This window comes from Anopheles coustani, chromosome 2 (genome assembly GCF_943734705.1).
Source record: "Anopheles coustani chromosome 2, idAnoCousDA_361_x.2, whole genome shotgun sequence".
In the NCBI taxonomy this organism is placed as follows: Eukaryota; Metazoa; Arthropoda; class Insecta; order Diptera; family Culicidae; genus Anopheles; species Anopheles coustani.
In genome coordinates this window covers 40,985,284-41,004,454 of record NC_071289.1, presented here as the reverse complement: position 1 = coordinate 41,004,454, position 19,171 = coordinate 40,985,284, and the positions used below count along the sequence as shown (strand labels likewise).

Sequence of the window (19,171 nt, the reverse complement as noted above, 5' to 3'; positions counted from 1 at the left end):
TCTATTTTCATTTCTAGAGCATCTTCCGTCGGAAGTTTGTTTTGGATCCCGATCCCGCTGCTCGGATGTGCATCAGAAGATATGCTAGATATCGATATTCCCTAGTGTGCAAGTGTGGTGTGTAGTGTCGTGATGTTAAGTGAACTTTATCATTTAAAATAGTCTTAAGCAGTGTCGTTAATCTATGATAATCCTCAATAAATATATATTGATAAAAATATTACGGAACTGGCGGACTTATGTTTGCATGATGACCATCACTATACAGGGTACTCGGGGGCCGCCATTTCTAATCCATGCGCATGCGCAAAATCGCTCACGAGGGTAACTCAGACCCGCGCAATTAGCTGTTACATTGCGCGCCAATTGCGCGCTAATTGCGCGGGGTATACAACATTTTTATGTCACGCGTGACATTTTCTGCCTCCTGGGTGTTACATTGCGCGCCAATTGCGCGCTAATTGCGCGGGGTATACAACATTTTTATGTCACGCGTGACATTTTCTGCCTCCTGGGCTTTAGTTCTAATGAAACAGTTTTTTACTTGCAGAGCGATGCTAGAGAAACACCAGCTTCAAATTCATCATTCCCAGTGGCTACAGCGGGATTGAGACGTAACTTTTGAGATCGTTGAGAAAACGGAAGGACTCTCACCCATGTCTTTTAATTAATGCATTTTTGCAAAAATATCAATTTACTTAATGTCCAATGGAAAAACTGTATGTAAAATACCGGTATAAGGGCCCCGCTACACGACCCGCACACTCAAAAACTTTGCGGCGCAAAGAGGGGAACAACCGAAAAGTTTGCGTCAGAAACTTTTCAGCTCCGTGAGCTGAAAACTGCACCCGCGAAGTTTTTGGCAGCTAACCGCAAACTCAAATGCGCCAGAAGAAGAAGATGAAGAAGAAATAAATGTAAACATAACAAATCTCAAAAACAAAATAATCGAACATATGCTGATAAATTTACGTGTTTATTTTGCAGCTACAGTAATATTTTGTTATTTTATAGCTAGAATATCAATTATAAATTCACTATAGATCAGGGGTCGGCAAAGTCCGGCCCACCAACTGATTTTATCCAAAAGTTTCAAAAAGTTTAACCGTCACCCGTTCAACCGCCTACCCGGGTAGTTTTTGGAGTTTTGTTTTATTCTAACTTTTGATTGGATTGACGTATCGGCATGAAATTTTTAGAATGCCTAGAAAAACTCATTTTCTATCGTTTTGCTAAAGAAACAAATTTTTCCAAGGAATTTAAATAATTTTTATTTGCGTTTTTCGGTTGATACCCCTCAAACGTTCAAACGGACTACCCAGGTAGTCCATACATTTTGTATGGGAGAATCCGTTTTCCTGTACTTAAGATTTAATAACTTTTTATCTAGACGTCGGATCGATTTGAAATTTTCAGTGAAGGTACTTGAGAGTGTTTCCAAAAATATTGTATAATTTTTATATTTTTAAAAATTCATTAAGTATGTTAATTTGAGGTTCCAAAAAAATTCACCATACACATTTACAACCATTTATCTGTGTAGTTCATATATTTGACATAGAAGATTGCTTTTTCTGTATTTTAGTACTGATGTATTTGCTCGTAGATACTTAACTACTTGAAATTTTTTGGAAAATTGCATAAAATATCGTAAAAATTAATAAACTCACAGTCGCTTCATGCTATCTTCATGCTTCAACTGGGAACAGAGTTTTGTCCGTTATTTAATTCTATTTTCGTCAGAAATGCTGTTCCTAGTAATTCTTCTATAAGTCTGTTCGGTTTTATCTATTCTAAGGATTGAGTTTTTCCATAACGCTCACTTTTACTCAGCTTTTGTTGTACTTTGAATCACACACATAGGCGATTAGAAGCGGATTAATATACGTGTTTGTGGCGTACATTTTCTGAACAAAATGATGTGAAGCATACTTGTATTTAATATTAGATTAAGATTTTTATACCTAAACGTAAGGCATAACTTTGGGGTCGGCGACAGCCGAGCGGTAGCGCCGGTTAGAACATCGGCCCATGAGCGTTGGGGCTCACCACCTCGACGGCGTGGGTTCGAATCCCAACCGAGACCGGACCCTCCCCTGTACGAGAGGACTGACTATCCACGTACAACAGGGAAACAAGTCTCGTAAGCCCTTAACGGGCAGGCATGACCAAGAGGTCGTTACGCCAAGAAGAAGAAGAAGAAGTAAGGCATAAATATTTAAATTGTCGAATTCGTGTTTTCGAATGAAACAATCCTACTTGAACATTGAACATTTCTAAAACACTTTTGGAAAAAAAATTGAATAATTTTCTGAAAATTTCAAGCAATTCAGCTTCAATGATCAAAGATATGTATACTGAAATACAGAAAATGCAAACTCCTATCTAAAATGTTGAAGCTACACAGGTTTGGGTCATAGATGTGAAGGGTGAAATTTTTTGGAACCTCAAATTAACATAGTTAATGAATTTTTAAAATTATAAATGTTATACAATATTTTGAGAAACACCTTCAAGTATCTTCACTAAAAATTTCAAATCGATCCGACGTCTAGAAAAAAAGTTATTAAGTCTTAAGCACAGGAAAACGGAGTCTCCCATACGAAATGTATGGACTACCCGGGTAGTCCGGTTGAACGTCTACGTATCTAGGTTTGGTTGAACGGGTGACGGTTAATGATAAAGATTAAAATATTTTATCCTACCACTTTTTATGTAACTTGAGAACATCAAAATCTTCCTTCTTTATGCGAAGAAAGTTAATTATAGTTTCATTTGCTTGCTCTGCTACAGTATTGTCCAGCAAACGGTTACCATCTTCTTGCCTACGCACAATACGCCTGTTGCGTTGCCTGTTGCGTTGTTGCAAGTTTTGGGTACTCAACTCGATGACCCGCGATAGGGTAGTTAGTAGTGTTGTGAAAATCTGCTCTTTTTGAAGAGCGGAGTGGACATATTTCGCTCACCAAGAGGAGCGGAGCGAGCTGGCTAGCTCCGAAAAGTGTTGCACGACATTATTGCTCCTTTCCGCTCCTTTCCGCTCCTTTCGCTCCTTACGCTCCTTTTTACTCCTTTCGCTCCTTTTCGCTCCTTTCGCTCCTTCCGCTCCTTTGCGCTCTGTTATGACCTGGTTGTAGAGCGCTGGCGGAATGTGTGAAAACCGATAACAGTTAAAACGGGTACCAGTGGGGTCGATACCGTGTCTACACCATGAACATGTTGTAAAAACGTCATTCGAACTAGGTGAGCAATGTCAAAATCTATGAAAAGCAATAACTGTATAACGATTAACCACGATGGCAGCAGTGCTACCGTACTTCATGACAATACAAAAGAATTAAACAAAGCATTCAAGTGCATAGCATTGAACCGACACCGGTGAGATTAGTCGTCAGTACAGTCTGTTCCCGAGTTACGCGGATTATGGGGACCAGAGAAATCCGCGTATCTCGAATTTCCGCGTATCTCGAATATTGCTTGACACATAGTTTATACTAGGAGTTAAGAGATCGAGCTCTTGTGTACATGTATCATGGAATATTCAAAAATTTTCTTTGTTCATTAATATGAATGCAATGCAAGCGTATTCAAACAACATAAATTGCAACAAACGAAATAAAAAGCGTAAGTTATGCAAATGTGTAATTTACATATTTATTCGTGTGGTTGTACATCTCAGGAATTTAAATCGATGTAATAAACCCAATCTACTGTCAAACTTTGAAAACCGCGTATCTCCGAATCCGCGTAAGTCGAGAACCGCGTAACTCGAGAACAGACTGTATGTCGAAAAAAACGTAAGTTTCGTCCCCCCAAACGCGAAAAGTAATGAAAAATAACGATACAGCACTGACGGCCATACAAAAGAATAGAACAATACAGTCGATTACGGTGTGCAAACCCGGCACCGGACAGCACGGACAAAGCAAATTGTCGAAATGAGGATGAGGGTATGAGGGAGCGCAATGAAACGAGCGCATTGAGCGAAAGGCATGAAAGGAGCAAAAGTAGCGAAAGGAGCGAAAAGGAGCGAAAAGGAGCGAAAGGAGCGAAAGGAGCGTAAAGGAGCGAAAGGAGCGAAAGGAGCGCAAAGGAGCGAGAATGTCGTGCAACATTTTTTGGAGCTAGCTTCGCTCACAAATGAGGAGCGATTTTTTCGCTCCTTTCGAGGAGCGGAGCGTGGTTGCCAGCTCTTTCGCTCCTTTCTCAACACTAGTAGTTAGCCACACTTCACTCATCAACAGATTATCCATCTTTTACTTTTTGTGTGCATTGAAATAAGATCTTGTTTGCTTTGAAGGAAGATTTTTGAGTTAACTGAAAAATCAAAAACAAAAACCTCTTTGTGCCGCCAAGTTTTTGAGTTTGCGGCTCGTGTAGCGTGGCTCACAAAATTGGTACCGCAAAACGCGGCTACACGAACCGCAAAGATTTTGACGTAAGCTTATACGGTTTTTGAGTTTGCGGTTGGAGTTTGCGGCTCGTGTAGCAGGCCGGTAAAAGTCTGTAGACTTCCCGGTTGGCAAAAATTCAAATTTTTTGCAGCTCTCATGTACCCGGTTGACAGAAATTGACATTGTTGCTGGTACTATGTAGTTCCAGCAAGAGTCCCAGCAATCTGCCATGGAAAAACTTGCTGGTACTACATGACAGCTGCAAAAAATTAGAATTTTTGTCAACCGGGTAGTTACAGCAACCCGCTAGGCGATTACGAGCAAATCGTTCTAAAAAACGTCCTACGTGACACAAACATCGAGCAGTTTTGTATGGTGAGTAGAACGAAGCAGAACGATTGCTCGAAAAACGTTCACATTTGTTACATGTCCATACAAAAAAAGTAGGACGTTTGTTCGTGCGTAGGACGTTTTTAGAACGATATTTCGAGCTGCCTAGCGGGAAGTTTTTCCATGGCAGATTGCTGGGACTTTTGCTGGATCTACATGATACCAGCAAACATTTAAATTTCTGTCAACCAAATTTCACCAAATAGTGAATGGCCTTATCACACTGGTCACCAATGGTGGCATGGCAAAGTAAATGGGCTGTCAAAATTTGGCTTTGGCATCCAGTTTGGCATAATGGTGCCTCTTCCCGCTAGGCAGCTCGAAATATCGTCCTAAAAACGTCCGGCGGGTTGGTAGTGTGCCTTGGAGAGGTAGTTTATGTCACTTTCCGTTTTGGCGGTTTTTGGCAGTTCAGAATTGAAATATTTACTAGCTATAGCTACTTGCTAGGTCCTGATTTGCACGGGATAGGTATGCTGCAACCTGCCACTTGCCGACGTGCGAATCAGCCTTAAAATCAAGACACATGAATCACTTTCAATTCATGCTTAACATGCCAGGTACAGCAAATTCCACACAATGACAGCTCAGTGATATGAGCAAGCTCATTTCACCAACGAACCCACAGCTACTCCAACGTCATATTCGTTTGACTATCCAGTGATTTTGCCATACCACGATTGGTGACCAGTGTGAAAATGCAGACACTGGTCACAAATGGTGACATGGCGAAGTCACTGGACTGTCAAACAGGCATAGCGTTCGAGTGAAAGCGGGTCCATTGGTGAAATGAGCTTCGAATCCGAACTGAATCCGGCGGAATGTCAATTTTGTCCACCACTAGTGCAAACTGTTGTCGATCTGCGGTCCGATTCGCTCCGTTGTGTAAACGCAGCTTCATTTTTAGCTTTGTTGAAATCTGAAGTTTTTCGCATTGTAAACAAGTTCGAGCCGTTCGAACGGAATGTTTGGTTCGAATTACTTTCGCATCTTATCGAACTTATAATAAATACTACTTATAATAAAGCGTTTTATAGACAAATTGTGAAACGTTAGAGTGCTGGCCTCAACCATGGTTGAAAAAGGAAAGATTTGTCGCTTTTGCTTAGGCCAAAATGGGTTAACATTATTGTCGAAAACACTGAATACAGGATTCACTTTTGAGGATGTGGTATACTGTACCGGTATCGAGGTAAGTATTATTATTTTCATGGTATGCTTTTATCATACGAAGTAAATGAAGAATTCGTTGTGTTCTACAGATTTCCAAGAGTGAAGAAATCACTATATGTCATGAATGTTGTACGGCAATCAACTATGCGGTGAATTTTCGTCGTACGTGTTTGAATAATGATATCATTTTTAAGAAGCTCGTCACCATGATAAATTTGATTGGAAAGGACGATACAATAACATCTGCTGCAGCAAAGGACGCTAGCCCTGGCATCCACACTACTGAATCTGTTGGCTTTACTCGAACTGATGATGATATAATAGCACTGGACGACTCGGAATCAAATGATTCTACTTCGTTTTGCGGGCAGCCGATTTCGGAGGAAATTGATAACACTTTTCCGCAAAGCGTTATAGCGAATCCACCGTGTACAGAAGAGGAACCCCCTGAAATCTACCAGAAACCCGATGTTGAAGCATTGGATGGTAATGATTCCGATTATTCCGTGCCATCTCTGTACGAGGAAGCTATAAAAGAAGCTTTGGACAAAAAAATTATCGGAACCGATAAGGATGAAAGTACAATATGTTCCTATGAAGACAGGACGCAGGCAACGGATTGTGAATGCATAAAGGGTAATAGCGAAACTTCAACGAACTGGTCTATTGGAAATAGAATTCCAGTGGATAGCAGTGACTCGGATGATTCTATAACCTCGCTATATACCGAGTGGATGGAAAAATATTCCGGTGAACCGTACGTTGTGTCTACTAGTTGTCCTATCCATGGTGGTACTACAAAAAGAACGGCTGGGCTATGTCCTTATTGTGGATTGATGACAAGTCAATACGTCTCACATGTAAGTCGACAGCACGCAAAATTAAAGAAATTAGATTGTCCACATTGTCCGAAGAAGTTTACGGAAAGATTTCATCTTAAACGGCATATTAATACGAGTCACGAGAGGCGCATAATTTTAACCTGTCCACAGTGCGGAAAAGGATTTGTCAATCACAGCAGCTACACCTACCATATGGTAATTAAAATGATTTTGTTGCTGCTTTAGATGAACTAATTTTTATTTCTCAATTTCCTTGTCAGGTAAACTCTCACATAAAGAGTGCCATCTATGAGTGTGAAACATGTAATCGAAAATTAAAGTCTTGGGATGGGTACAAAAAACATTTGAAGGAACATTCACTGGCTGTGCTGAAGTGCTTAGATTGTGGCAAGCTCTACAAAACAATGTATGTGGAAGTTTTCTTGCATAAAGTTTGGATTTTACGTTAATTGCTTTCTTTTTTGCAGGTTTACGCTCGAACAACATAAACTTCGTTATCATCCTTCGTAACGGTTGGCATTAGTACTGAAATACTATTTTTCAATTTAAACCTTTTGTATTTTGGGGATATGTGTACATTACTTTATTAATCTAACACATTAAAATACATAATTAACAAATAACAGATTAAAACAGGCGGACGGTCACGACGACGCGTCCGCTCCACTCGAAATGCCGATCAGAAGAGAGAGCTTTTCTCCACTTCCACTTTCTCAGTTATTACTTCCTCCTTTTCCAAAATCGAGCGGGTCAGAGAGGCGTTCGAGGCGTTCGGTCTGTACTAAACGTGGGGAAGACCATCGCGATAGACACGTCACGACAGAGGATCAATGTCCCATGGCTACACACCAAGGAGCGTCTCCGGGTCCTCGGGATCCTATTCTCTAATAACATTCGCGAGGCAATAGCGCAAACCTGGGACATGGTGATCCAGAAGTTCCAGAAGTTCGTGGTGATCCAGAAGAAGGTCTGGCTTCATCGTGTGAGAGACCTGAATCTGGTCCAAAAGGTGCTGTTGCTTAACACCTTCCCGCTCCCCAGGCAGTGGTTTGTCGCGTCAGTCTGTCGAGGAAAGTTATAGTAAGTTTGTCACGTTTTCCGATAATGTTGAGCAAAAATATTGTCACTCTCCAATCTTGGTCACAGAAGAAATGTTTCGTTTTTTTTTATAAATTTGTCAAATTTTTACTTACAGGATGATTTTCATTCCTGGAGTTCTTCCTCCCTTCGAGTCCTCAAACGACCCTTCTGATTGAGGTTTCGATCTGTTTTAATTTATTATAGTACCGTAGATGTACCTAATACTTGGCGCAGTTCAGGAAATTGCGCATAAAAAGTTGAATAACAAACTCAATGTTCGGTCAAATCATACTATTGTTTGCACAGTGCCCAACTACCATAGAATATAAGTAAAATAAGTGAGAACCTCGAAAACTAATATTTCTTCAAGTTTGAGAAACTCTTTGTGTGGCACATTATGTTCCTAACTTGGCGCATGGTTTTTGCAATGTCCATTACTTGCGCGATGTGTTCCTTACTTGGCGCACTTGAAACAAATTGGATGTAGTTCATCAAATTCAACAGTTTTATGCAAACGTCAACTTAAAACAATAGAAACACATTTCAATAGCAATTAAATAATCAAGTCTTAGCTGCAGAGACTTTCTTTGCTTCGCGAGCTGTCTCTTTTCGGTGCGAATTTGTTCCTCTTTTTGCTTGTTCAATGCGATCTGTTCATACCACGCACCATATTCTTCGCTAGTGGCGACTGCAGGAGGACGAAATCGTTTGCGAGTGCCTTTCTGTGTCGAAGTCTTCGACAGGACTTTTGGCAACAAAAATGCTTTGTTGAACAAATTTTCTTTTTGCTCTGAGAGAGTTGAGCAAGATGAACTGTCTAGCACTAGTTCTGGATTTACGTCCGGTCTTTCATCTGACTGCTTTTCCAGTTGTTCATCTTGGACGATGATACATGTAGATCTCTCAGAGTGGTTGCTTGGAAGTTGATCAACTTCACCTGGGCTTTCATCCTTTAGACCGCGTCTACACGACATCGTACCCGCTAGGCAATTTCGAGCAAATCGTCCTCCGTGACACAAACATCGAGCAGTTTTGTATGGTGAGTAGGACGAGCAGGGCGATTGCTCGAAAAACGTCCTCCATTTGTTTCATCCCCATACAAAAAAGGAGGACGTTTGTTCGCGTGTCGAACGTTTTGAGAACGATATTTCGAGCTGCCTAGCGGGTAGCGTAGCGATTTTGACACTCCGTCGTAGTCTCAACTATTGAGGGTATCACGATTGGGAGCGCGGAAACGATAAACTTCTCGACACTGGCCTGTACAAAAGGTAAACAACACTTTGAAAAAAGCGAAAAAATGGCTGGCCGTCTCGACGATCCAAAACGACGCCACCTACGTGTCGAGACGATGCGCGGAAACGAAACGACGCGGCTGCTTAAGGCCTCTCGACCAACATTTACACTAGGCAGTTTTTTTTCGCTCGTTTTGTGCCTACGTTCGTTGCGCGGTGTTTTTTTCGTGTGCACCTTCTTCGAAAACATGTTCTTTCGTGTATGTACACGTTTATTCATTTATTTGACACTAATTGATGCAATTGAACCAAATTTTTGCTTATTATCAGTAGGTTTATGCTGATCACAATAACAAATAATGCATGTGCAAACAGACCATCCTTTAATAAAAAAATTCCCAAAATTTTTCGGAAAATATAATTTTTTCTTCGTTTCTAGATCAAAAACTATTAAAAAACGCAAAAAAACAGTGTGACAATTTTTTGAGCCATTTTCTCAACTTGGCTGGACTGTGAAGGGGTTAAAGTATGAAGGGAACCCTTGAAGGTTCTGGGCCCCTTGCGAGCTCGGGGCTCCGGGTTAACCAAATCCTAACCAAAGGGTTAACCCTTTGCGCTCGAAAGCTTTTTCGCCTGCGCGAACCAGCAACTCGAGGCGAAATTTACCAAACTGGTATACGCAGTGGCGGATTTAACGGTGCGGGGACTGAGCCCCGAGCTCGCAAGGGGCCCAGAACCTTCAAGGGTTCCCTTCATCTTAACAAACATTCTATAGATTTCATTGGTTAATATTGACTAGTAATAAATCGTAATCGGTCAATAATGGATACTTTTACTGCATCCTATAAAAAGTATTGCCAAGAACCATGAGGAAATAATGAAAAGATGGTTCGGTATATAATCAGAGTTGAAGAGTATCAATTGGAAACAATCAAATTTATCATTTTTTACGGTGTAGCGAAGGGACCCCGTGAACTTTACCGCTTAGGGCCCTAATGAATGTGAATCCACCACTGGGTAAACGTGTTATACGTGCGCGCGTAAGCATAGCAAAAGTTTACAGTTATGTAGTTTATTCATTAATTCATTCATAGTAAATATCAAAATATCACTTTGAACGTAGAAGCGCATGGATCAAGAACTGCAAATTGAGTAGGACTAGAACGGCTCACCCGCTTCACCGAGGAGCCACACGTAAGCGAACGAACGCGTATACCGAATTTTTTGACCCGAGCTTTTTGCGGCAGTCGGTGTATACCATATTTATAACAGTTGGTCTGTTTTTTTTACCCGTAAGTGGAAGGGGAAGTATGCCCAAAAAATTCGCTCGACTTTTTCTGTGCGCTAGCGAACGTTCGCTCGAATTCTGAGCACCGAACGTGAACCGAAGGAAGGAAAGAGAAATCTATCATTAGAGCGAGAGGCATTGCTGACACATGGAAAGCTCCAGCCGCTCGAAAAAACGTTCGTTCGGTGTAAAAAGCTTCACCGAGGAGCCACACGTAAGCGAACGAACGCGTAGACCGAATTTTTTTGCCCGAGCTTTTTGCGGCAGTCGGTGTATACCATATTTATAACAGTTGATCTGTTTTTTTACCCGTACATGGAAGGGGAAGAATGCCCAAAAAATCCGCTCGACTTTTTCTGTGCGCTAGCGAACGTTCGCTCGAATTCTGAGCACCGAACGTGAACCGAAGGAAGGAAAGAGAAAACTATCATTAGAGCGAGAGGCAGTGCTGACACACGGAAAGCTCCAGCCGCTCGAAAAAACGTTCGTTCGGTGTAAAAAGCTTCACGTGTGGCTCCTCCGGCTCCTTGGCGCCGTAGCAGCGCCGCTCGAGTTGGTGCTACGCTACTGCTGGGCGCCGTATCGGCGCCGCTCGAGTGCAAAGGGTTAAAAGTATTGCTCATAGCTAGTGTTGTGCTTAATGAATCTTTCGATGAGATTCATTCATATGAATCTTCTGCAATGAGTGATTCGATTCTTGAATGAAAAAATCTCCACGATTCATGAACCTCTACGATTCACGATTCTCCCCGATTCTCCACGATTCTCCACGATTCACGATTCTCCACGATTCTTCGGATGCGTTGATTATGCGACCAAAAAAAAAAAAAGGGGTCCTCAACCCACTTTTGACTGATGACTTTTCCTCACTTTGTGTGTCTTGTCGATTTTCTGTCGACAACTTTAGTGCCCTCTCATTTTCTTCCCGTTTGTTTTCAAGCTCTAGCAAAGCCGGGTTTCATTAATCTTGGAGATTCGTGAATCGTGAATCTCTACCACGGAGATTCATATTCATCGATTCTTTTCAAAGATTCATGAAGATTCGTGAATCTTAATCTGATTCGCACAACACTACTCATAGCGGTTATTGGAGCTTGCCATAACGCGTACTATTAGAGGATAATCTTAGAAAGTAAGAATGACGAAGCCGTCTTCTTCTTCTTCTTCTTCAATGGCCCGCTCGCAGTTGAGCACGTCGTGCTGACATGGCCTGGTCACCAATCGTTCTCCAGGTAGCTCGGTCCATGGCTGCAGCCCTCCAACCCCGGTCGCATCCGATGTCTCGCAGGTTCTGCTCCACTTGGTCCATCCACCGAGCTCGCTGAGCTCCTCGTCGTCTCGTGCCGGGCGGGTCGCTGGTGAGCACCTTCTTGGTGGGGCATGAGTCCGGCATCCTCATGACATGCCCCAACCAACGAATCCTGCCGGACTTCGCCACCGTCAGGATGTCCGGCTCGCCATACAGCTCAGCTAACTCGTGGTTCATTCTTCTCCTCCACACGCCCTGCTCGTACACACCGCCAAAGATAGACCGGAGCACGCGCCTCTCGAATACTGCGAGGGCGTTGGCGTCCTCCGTGAGCAGAGTCCAGGATTCATGCCCATAGAGAACGACCGGTCTTATCAGCGTGCGGTATATGACACATTTCGTGTGTGGGAGAAGCCATCTGGACCGCAGGAGTTTGTGGAGTCCATAGTAGGCACGATTCCCCTGAACAATGCGCCTCCGGATTTCACAGCTCACGTTGTTGTCCGGAGTTACGACAGTGCCGAGGTAGCAAAACTCCTCTACTACCTCAAGTTCATCGCCGTCCACTGATACACTGCTCCCCAACCTGGCTCTGTCACTGTCAGAGCCTCCGACGAGCAGGTACTTTGTTTTCGTCGCATTGATCATTAGTCCAATCCTTGCGGCCTCGCGTTTCAGTCGGGTGTACGCCTCGCACACCGTCCTAGTGTTCCGCCCGATGATGTCGATGTCATCCGCGAAGCCGAGGAATTGGAGAGAGCTGGTGAAAATCGTGCCACGGATGTCGAAGCCCGCGCTTCTCATGACACCTTCCAGAGCGATGTTGAATAGAAGGCAGGAAAGTCCATCACCTTGCCTCAGACCCCGGTGAGATTCGAACGGATCCGACAGCATGTTCGAAATCCTCACCTTACACAGCACCCCCTCCATTGTGGCCTCTAACAGCCGAACCAGCTTCTCGGGAAAGCTGTACTGCCGCATGGTCTTCCATAGCTCCTTCCTGTCTATGGTATCGTAGGCCGCCTTGAAGTCGATGAAGAGGTGGTGCGTCGGGATCTGGTGCTCCCGGCACTTCTGGAGGATCTGCCGTAGAGTGAAGATCTGGTCGGTGGTGGATTTGCCTCCAACAAACCCAACTTGGTAGCTTCCGACGAAATCTGTAGCAAGGGGCGCGAGTCTGCAGAAGAGTATCTGGGATAGGATTTTGTAGGCGGCATTGAAGACTGTGATGGCTCGAAAGTTGGCACAGTCCATTCTGTCACCCTTCTTGTACACTGGGTGGATGACACCCAGCTTCCAGTCCTCCGGTATCCTTTCCTGCTCCCAGATTTTCACAATTAGCTGGTGCATACTGACGGCAAGCTCTACCGAACCCATCTTGAATAGTTCTGCCACCAGCCCATCGCTGCCAGCTGCTTTGTTCTGTTTCAACTGCTTGATGGCACTAGTGACTTCGTCCAAGGATGGTGGGAGCACCTCGTCATCTACCTCCTGGCTAATGTGCTGCTCAATTCTGCCTGCGCCGCTGCTGGACTCCCCCAATTCCGCTCCGTTCAGGTGTCCGTTGAAGTAGCACTTCCACCTTTCGATCACCTCTCGCTCGTCCGTAAGAATGTTGCCCTCCTCGTCACGACACATTGCGACATTTGGCGTGAAGCCGCCTTGTGTCTTCTTCAACATCCTGTAGAACTGGCGAGTTTCCCCCGACTGAGTTAGTTGCTGCATCAGTTGTTCATCCGACTCCTCGAAGCGGCGCTTCTTGCTCTCGAAGAGCCGGGTTTGCTGTGTCCTCAGTCGTTTGTAGTGTTCCACGTTCTGACGGGTTTCGCGCTGCAGCATTCGGGCGCGCGCTGCGTTCTTCTCGGATAGTGCCCGCCTGCACTCGTCATCGAACCACTCTTTCTTCTGGTTACGTGGCTTATGGCCCAGTGTCTGCTCGGCTGTGCTGCTGATGACTCGCTCCACCATTCGCCAGTGGTCATCGAGGGACATTATGGCGGTCGCGATGTTGTCCGGTAGCGCTTCCCCAAGCGCTGTCGCGTAGCCCTCGGCAACAGCAGGTGTTCGCAGCCGATCCGTGTTTAGGCGTGGGGTAGGCCGGTGACGCAGTGAGTTGACAGCGCAGAGCTTCTGTCGTAGCTTCACCATAACCAGGAAGTGGTCCGAGTCGACGTTTGCGCCCCTGTACGTACGTACGTCGATGATGTCCGAGAAGTGCCTTCCGTCTATGAGAACGTGGTCTATTTGGGAATATGTCTGCTGTGGTGATCTCCAGGTGTAGCTGAAACGAGGTTTGTGCTGGAAGAAGGTGCTACGGATGTTCATGTGCTTCGAGGATGCGAAATTTATGAGCCGGAGGCCGTTGTCGTTGGTTAGCTGGTGGACACTAAAGCTACCAATCGTAGGTTTATAGGCCTCCTCTCGCCCGACCTGAGCGTTTAGGTCTCCGATGACGATCTTCACATCATGTTGTGGGCAGCGGTCGTACTCCCTCTCGAGCTGCGTATAGAAGGCGTCCTTGTCGTCATCACTGCTCCCAAGGTGCGGGCTGTGCACATTAATAATGCTCAGGTTGAAGAAACGTCCACGTATCCTCAACCTGCACATCCTGTCGTTGATCGGCCACCATCCGATCACACGCTTCCTCATAGCACCCTTAACAAGGAACGCCGTACCGAGCTCGTGCTTGTCTCCACCACTCTGGTAGATCATGCAATCGCTACGGTAGGGGCGCTCCGAGACTCCTTTCCAGCGAACCTCCTGAAGTGCTACTATTTCAAAGCCGCGGGCTCTCACTTCTTCTGCGAGTATTCTGGTACTCCCGGGTGAGGTAAGAGACCTGCAGTTCCATGTACCGAGTTTCCAATCGTAGTCCTTTTTTCGTCGCGTAGGTCTGGCATGATTGGTCCAAATCGGGTTTTCTTTTTGATGACTGTTCGTTGCAGTGATACAGAGGGTGGCTTGCAAGGCCTCTCCCTCCGCCTCCTATCTCGTCGGTGGAACAACGCATCCTAGCTGTTTTACGTCCCGTAGGATGCCAGGACAGGGTGTACAGCCGCCCCTAACATGGGGAACAGACGCTGGTTCGAGCCGCTCCTAACATGGAGAACAGACGCTCGGGGAAGGACTACTAGCAAGTAGCAGTCCATTCCCCCTCTCAATTCAGCCTTGCCGCCCATCCGCCCAAGGGGGTGGGTTTCCCCGTGTACCCAAGCTTGGATATTTAGGCGACAAGTTACCGTTCTGTACGTCGCGGACGTATTGAGTAGGAGTTGGGGAGGAGAGCCTATAGTAGCCTTCAGGAGGCGTCGGATCCAACCCTTTACAGAACCGAAGCCGTCTACAAGGTGCATTAAAGTTAACTAGTTCTAGTAGGTTTGGGGCATCAGTCTCACCCTGAATCAGCTTACCCACAAACACTGCCTGTGCTATCAGTCGTCGTTTTTTAAGAGTTTGTATTCCTAAGAGAAGGCAACCCGAGTGGTAAGAAGGGAATGGATCCGAGTTACGTCAGGGGAGCGATCGTATCGCCAATCTCGTAAACCTTTTTTGGATGTTTTCAATCCTATCGTGCCAATAGTTGAAATGTGGAAACCATATTACACTATTAAATTCCAGAATAGGGCGCACTAAACTAACATACAACGTTTTAAGACACATTGGGTCATTAAATTCTTTCGTGTTTCTAAGGACGAATCCTAGCGTCTTATTTGCTTTTGCTATCATTTCATTATGGTGGTCGTGAAAAGTAAGCTTACAGTCTAGAATAACGCCTAAGTCCCGAATCGAATTTCTTCTTTTTAATATTTGATTATTTAACTGATAGCTGTATATGATAGGCTTTTTTGTTCTATGAAACGACACAACGCAGCACTTCTCGACACATAAATTTAATTGATTCCAATCACACCAAAGACATACATTGTTGAGAGAATCCTGTAGTCGAGAGCAATCGCTCAGATCAGATACTTCATTATAGAGTTTGAGGTCGTCAGCGAAGAGCAGCACAGACACATTATGAAGGACTGTACACACGTCATTGACGAATAGAACAAATAACAACGGACCTAAATTATTACCTTGAGGAACTCCAGAAAGATTACTGAAGGGATGCGACAGAGTGCCATTAAGTTTTACCTTATAAGAACGACCACATAGGTAGGAACGAAGCCTAAAAATAAAGTCAGAACCAACGCCCAGTCGTTCAAGCTTCGCTAACAGTAGTTCGTGATTTAACACGTTAAGCGCTACGTCGGTCCCATGGGGCCGACAGCGTTCTTTCCCGTATGCCGGCGTCGGCCCACTCGGACCGACAGAGTCGGTTTGGTAGGGGCACCGGTGCTTCGGGACCGACAGCGTAGTAAGTTTTTCTGTCGGTCCGCAATATTAGAACCATTTGTTTACGAGTCGTTGGGAAACGAACAAAATTTCATCATAAGGCTTTGCATTTTCTAGAATAAAACACAGTTGAAATAATAATTGAACATGAATTTGTTCATCGATGTCGGCAGATATCGCTGTGGAAACATTGTTTCTATTAGTAGTCAGACATCGCTTTGTAGACAGAATTGTTCTAATTCTAAAGAAAACAGATGCCACACATTCAAAGTCTGACCGTATTTTCATTTCTCTGTTTTGCCTGGTTCTGTTTCGTCGGGACATGATTAAACGTGAAAGCACTGCCTCGCTCGTCGTTGATAGTTTGCTACGAATCGCCGGCAGAACGGAAAGCAGTACAAATTACGCGTAGCGCTTAACGTGTTAAACAATCGAAAGCCGCTTTGAATTCCGTATAAACAGCGTCTACTTGGTGTCCAGACTCCATCGGTCGCAGAGCGTTAGTCACAAAGTCATCAGTCAGTTTTGGAAAATAGTCTAATATCGAAAAAAAATATTAGAAAGTGCGCCAAGTTTGGACCCGCGCCAAGTATGGTGCTTTTAGGGTACTCGGTAATAGTTTTATTCAGTCCGAGAGTCACATAAAATACGGATTGGATTTGGCTAGCCAGATCCCATTTGTCCCCGTACGGATGCTTTATCGGGTATGGTGTTTTGTGCGAAGATAGTGAGTCTGATACCGTTGCAGCTTTAAGCTGTTAATCTCCTCCATGAGACTCTGTTGATTATAATTAAGCTGCGCGATGTGCGCAAGCAGCTCCTCAAGGTCCGTCATTCTTCGAATTTTTTCAACCTTTGAATGTCTTCTGGATATCGTGTCCAGATTAGGGGTTTATTTGCCGGTTAGGCAGTGAACAAAAATATTATCACTTTCCGCTCCGTACCGTCGTCCGTGCCATAATAAACCAGCAAAAAAGGTCGAAATTGCGTTTTTTTCAACTTTTATTCATTCAAAATCTTTGATGTCAATCTAGAAAAAAAGTGTGCGCTAGAAAGTTAGTGTGTTGAGCAACATTTCAAAAATAAAATCGTATTTTTGCTATTACAAATGACTCCATAAATTGGCCGCAACGATTAAAAATAACGCCAATTCCCATAGTAACGCATCGCGCATAACGCTTCGAAACGCTCGCGCACGGAATAACGGAACAAAGCGCAGAACGGAAACTTCCTATGGAAAATGTTAAAATCCACATCTTTAAGATCAATTTGTGGCGTTATTTGTTAATTTAAAAATATGAAATTATTTTTCAAAGGTGGCCTAATATATCAACATTATAGCGCACACTTTTTTTTCGGAATTTACATGATACGTTTTCAAAGAATAAAAGTTGAAAAGGATTCAAATTCGACTCATAACGATCTTTTTTGCTATACACCGAGCTAGCGGAATGGTGAAGTGGTACATCAAAAAATTAAAAACGCCAAAAGATAGTCAATAAATATACTAAAACGTAACAGTTTACGGATTTGAAAAATCTTCAAAAATAATGAAGTTATAGCGTTTTCAAAATAGGGGTCAAAATGACCCCTAAAAAGCATTCGGGCAAGTTTCCAAAGCAATGTATTCTAGTGTTAATGAATCTTTCGATGAGATTCATTCATATGAATCTTCTGCAATGAGTGATTCGATTCTTGAATGAAAAAATCTCCACGATTCATGAACCTCTACGATTCACGATTCACCACGATTCTCCACGATTCTCCACGATTCACGATTCTCCACGATTCTTCGGATGCGTTGATTATGCGACCAAAAAAAAAAAAAAAGGGGTCCTCAACCCACTTTTGACTGATGACTTTTCCTCACTTTGTGTGTCTTGTCGATTTTCTGTCGACAACTTTAGTGCCCTCTCATTTTCTTCCCGTTTGTTTTCAAGCTCTAGCAAAGCCGGGTTTCATTAATCTTGGAGATTCGTGAATCGTGAATCTCTACCACGGAGATTCATATTCATCGATTCTTTTCAAAGATTCATGAAGATTCGTGAATCTGAATCTGATTCGCACAACACTACTCATAGCGGTTATTGGAGCAAACTTGCCATAACGCGTACTATTAGAGGATAATCTTAGAAAGTAAGAATGACGAAGCCGTCTTCTTCTTCTTCTTCTTCAATGGCCCGCTCGCAGTTGAGCACGTCGTGCTGACATGGCCTGGTCACCAATCGTTCTCCAGGTAGCTCGGTCCATGGCTGCAGCCCTCCAACCCCGGTCGCATCCGATGTCTCGCAGGTTCTGCTCCACTTGGTCCATCCACCGAGCTCGCTGAGCTCCTCGTCGTCTCGTGCCGGGCGGGTCGCTGGTGAGCACCTTCTTGGTGGGGCATGAGTCCGGCATCCTCATGACATGCCCCAACCAACGAATCCTGCCGGACTTCGCCACCGTCAGGATGTCCGGCTCGCCATACAGCTTAGCTAACTCGTGGTTCATTCTTCTCCTCCACACGCCCTGCTCGTACACACCGCCAAAGATAGACCGGAGCACGCGCCTCTCGAATACTGCGAGGGCGTTGGCGTCCTCCGTGAGCAGAGTCCAGGATTCATGCCCATAGAGAACGACCGGTCTTATCAGCGTGCGGTATATGACACATTTCGTGTGTGGGAGAAGCCATCTGGACCGCAGGAGTTTGTGGAGTCCATAGTAGGCACGATTCCCCTGAACAATGCGCCTCCGGATTTCACAGCTCACGTTGTTGTCCGGAGTTACGACAGTGCCGAGGTAGCAAAACTCCTCTACTACCTCAAGTTCATCGCCGTCCACTGATACACTGCTCCCCAACCTGGCTCTGTCACTGTCAGAGCCTCCGACGAGCAGGTACTTTGTTTTCGTCGCATTGATCATTAGTCCAATCCTTGCGGCCTCGCGTTTCAGTCGGGTGTACGCCTCGCACACCGTCCTAGTGTTCCGCCCGATGATGTCGATGTCATCCGCGAAGCCGAGGAATTGGAGAGAGCTGGTGAAAATCGTGCCACGGATGTCGAAGCCCGCGCTTCTCATGACACCTTCCAGAGCGATGTTGAATAGAAGGCAGGAAAGTCCATCACCTTGCCTCAGACCCCGGTGAGATTCGAACGGATCCGACAGCATGTTCGAAATCCTCACCTTACACAGCACCCCCTCCATTG

At 44.5% G+C, this 19,171-nt stretch overlaps 1 protein-coding gene across 1 annotated transcript; it reads left to right on the top strand.

Annotated features, from left to right (window-relative positions):
• Nucleotides 1–5,731: 5,731 nt before the first annotated feature.
• On the top strand, nucleotides 5,732–7,488 carry LOC131262280 (zinc finger protein 26-like). The gene is made up of 4 exons (XM_058264247.1): nucleotides 5,732–5,976; nucleotides 6,047–6,994; nucleotides 7,060–7,205; nucleotides 7,267–7,488. The coding sequence occupies exons 1-4, from the start codon at nucleotides 5,857–5,859 to the stop codon at nucleotides 7,307–7,309; spliced, it is 1,257 nt and encodes a 418-aa protein (XP_058120230.1). The 5' UTR covers nucleotides 5,732–5,856; the 3' UTR covers nucleotides 7,310–7,488.
• The last annotated feature ends 11,683 nt before the right edge of the window (nucleotides 7,489–19,171 follow it).

Coding starts and splice junctions, on each gene's coding strand:
- LOC131262280 (XM_058264247.1), top strand. CDS start 5,857: ATGGTTGAAAAAGGAAAGATTTGTCGCTTTTGCTTAGGCCAAAATGGG. Junction 5,977..6,046: donor TATACTGTACCGGTATCGAG/GTAAGTATTATT, acceptor TGTGTTCTACAG/ATTTCCAAGAGTGAAGAAAT. Junction 7,206..7,266: donor GGCAAGCTCTACAAAACAAT/GTATGTGGAAGT, acceptor TCTTTTTTGCAG/GTTTACGCTCGAACAACATA.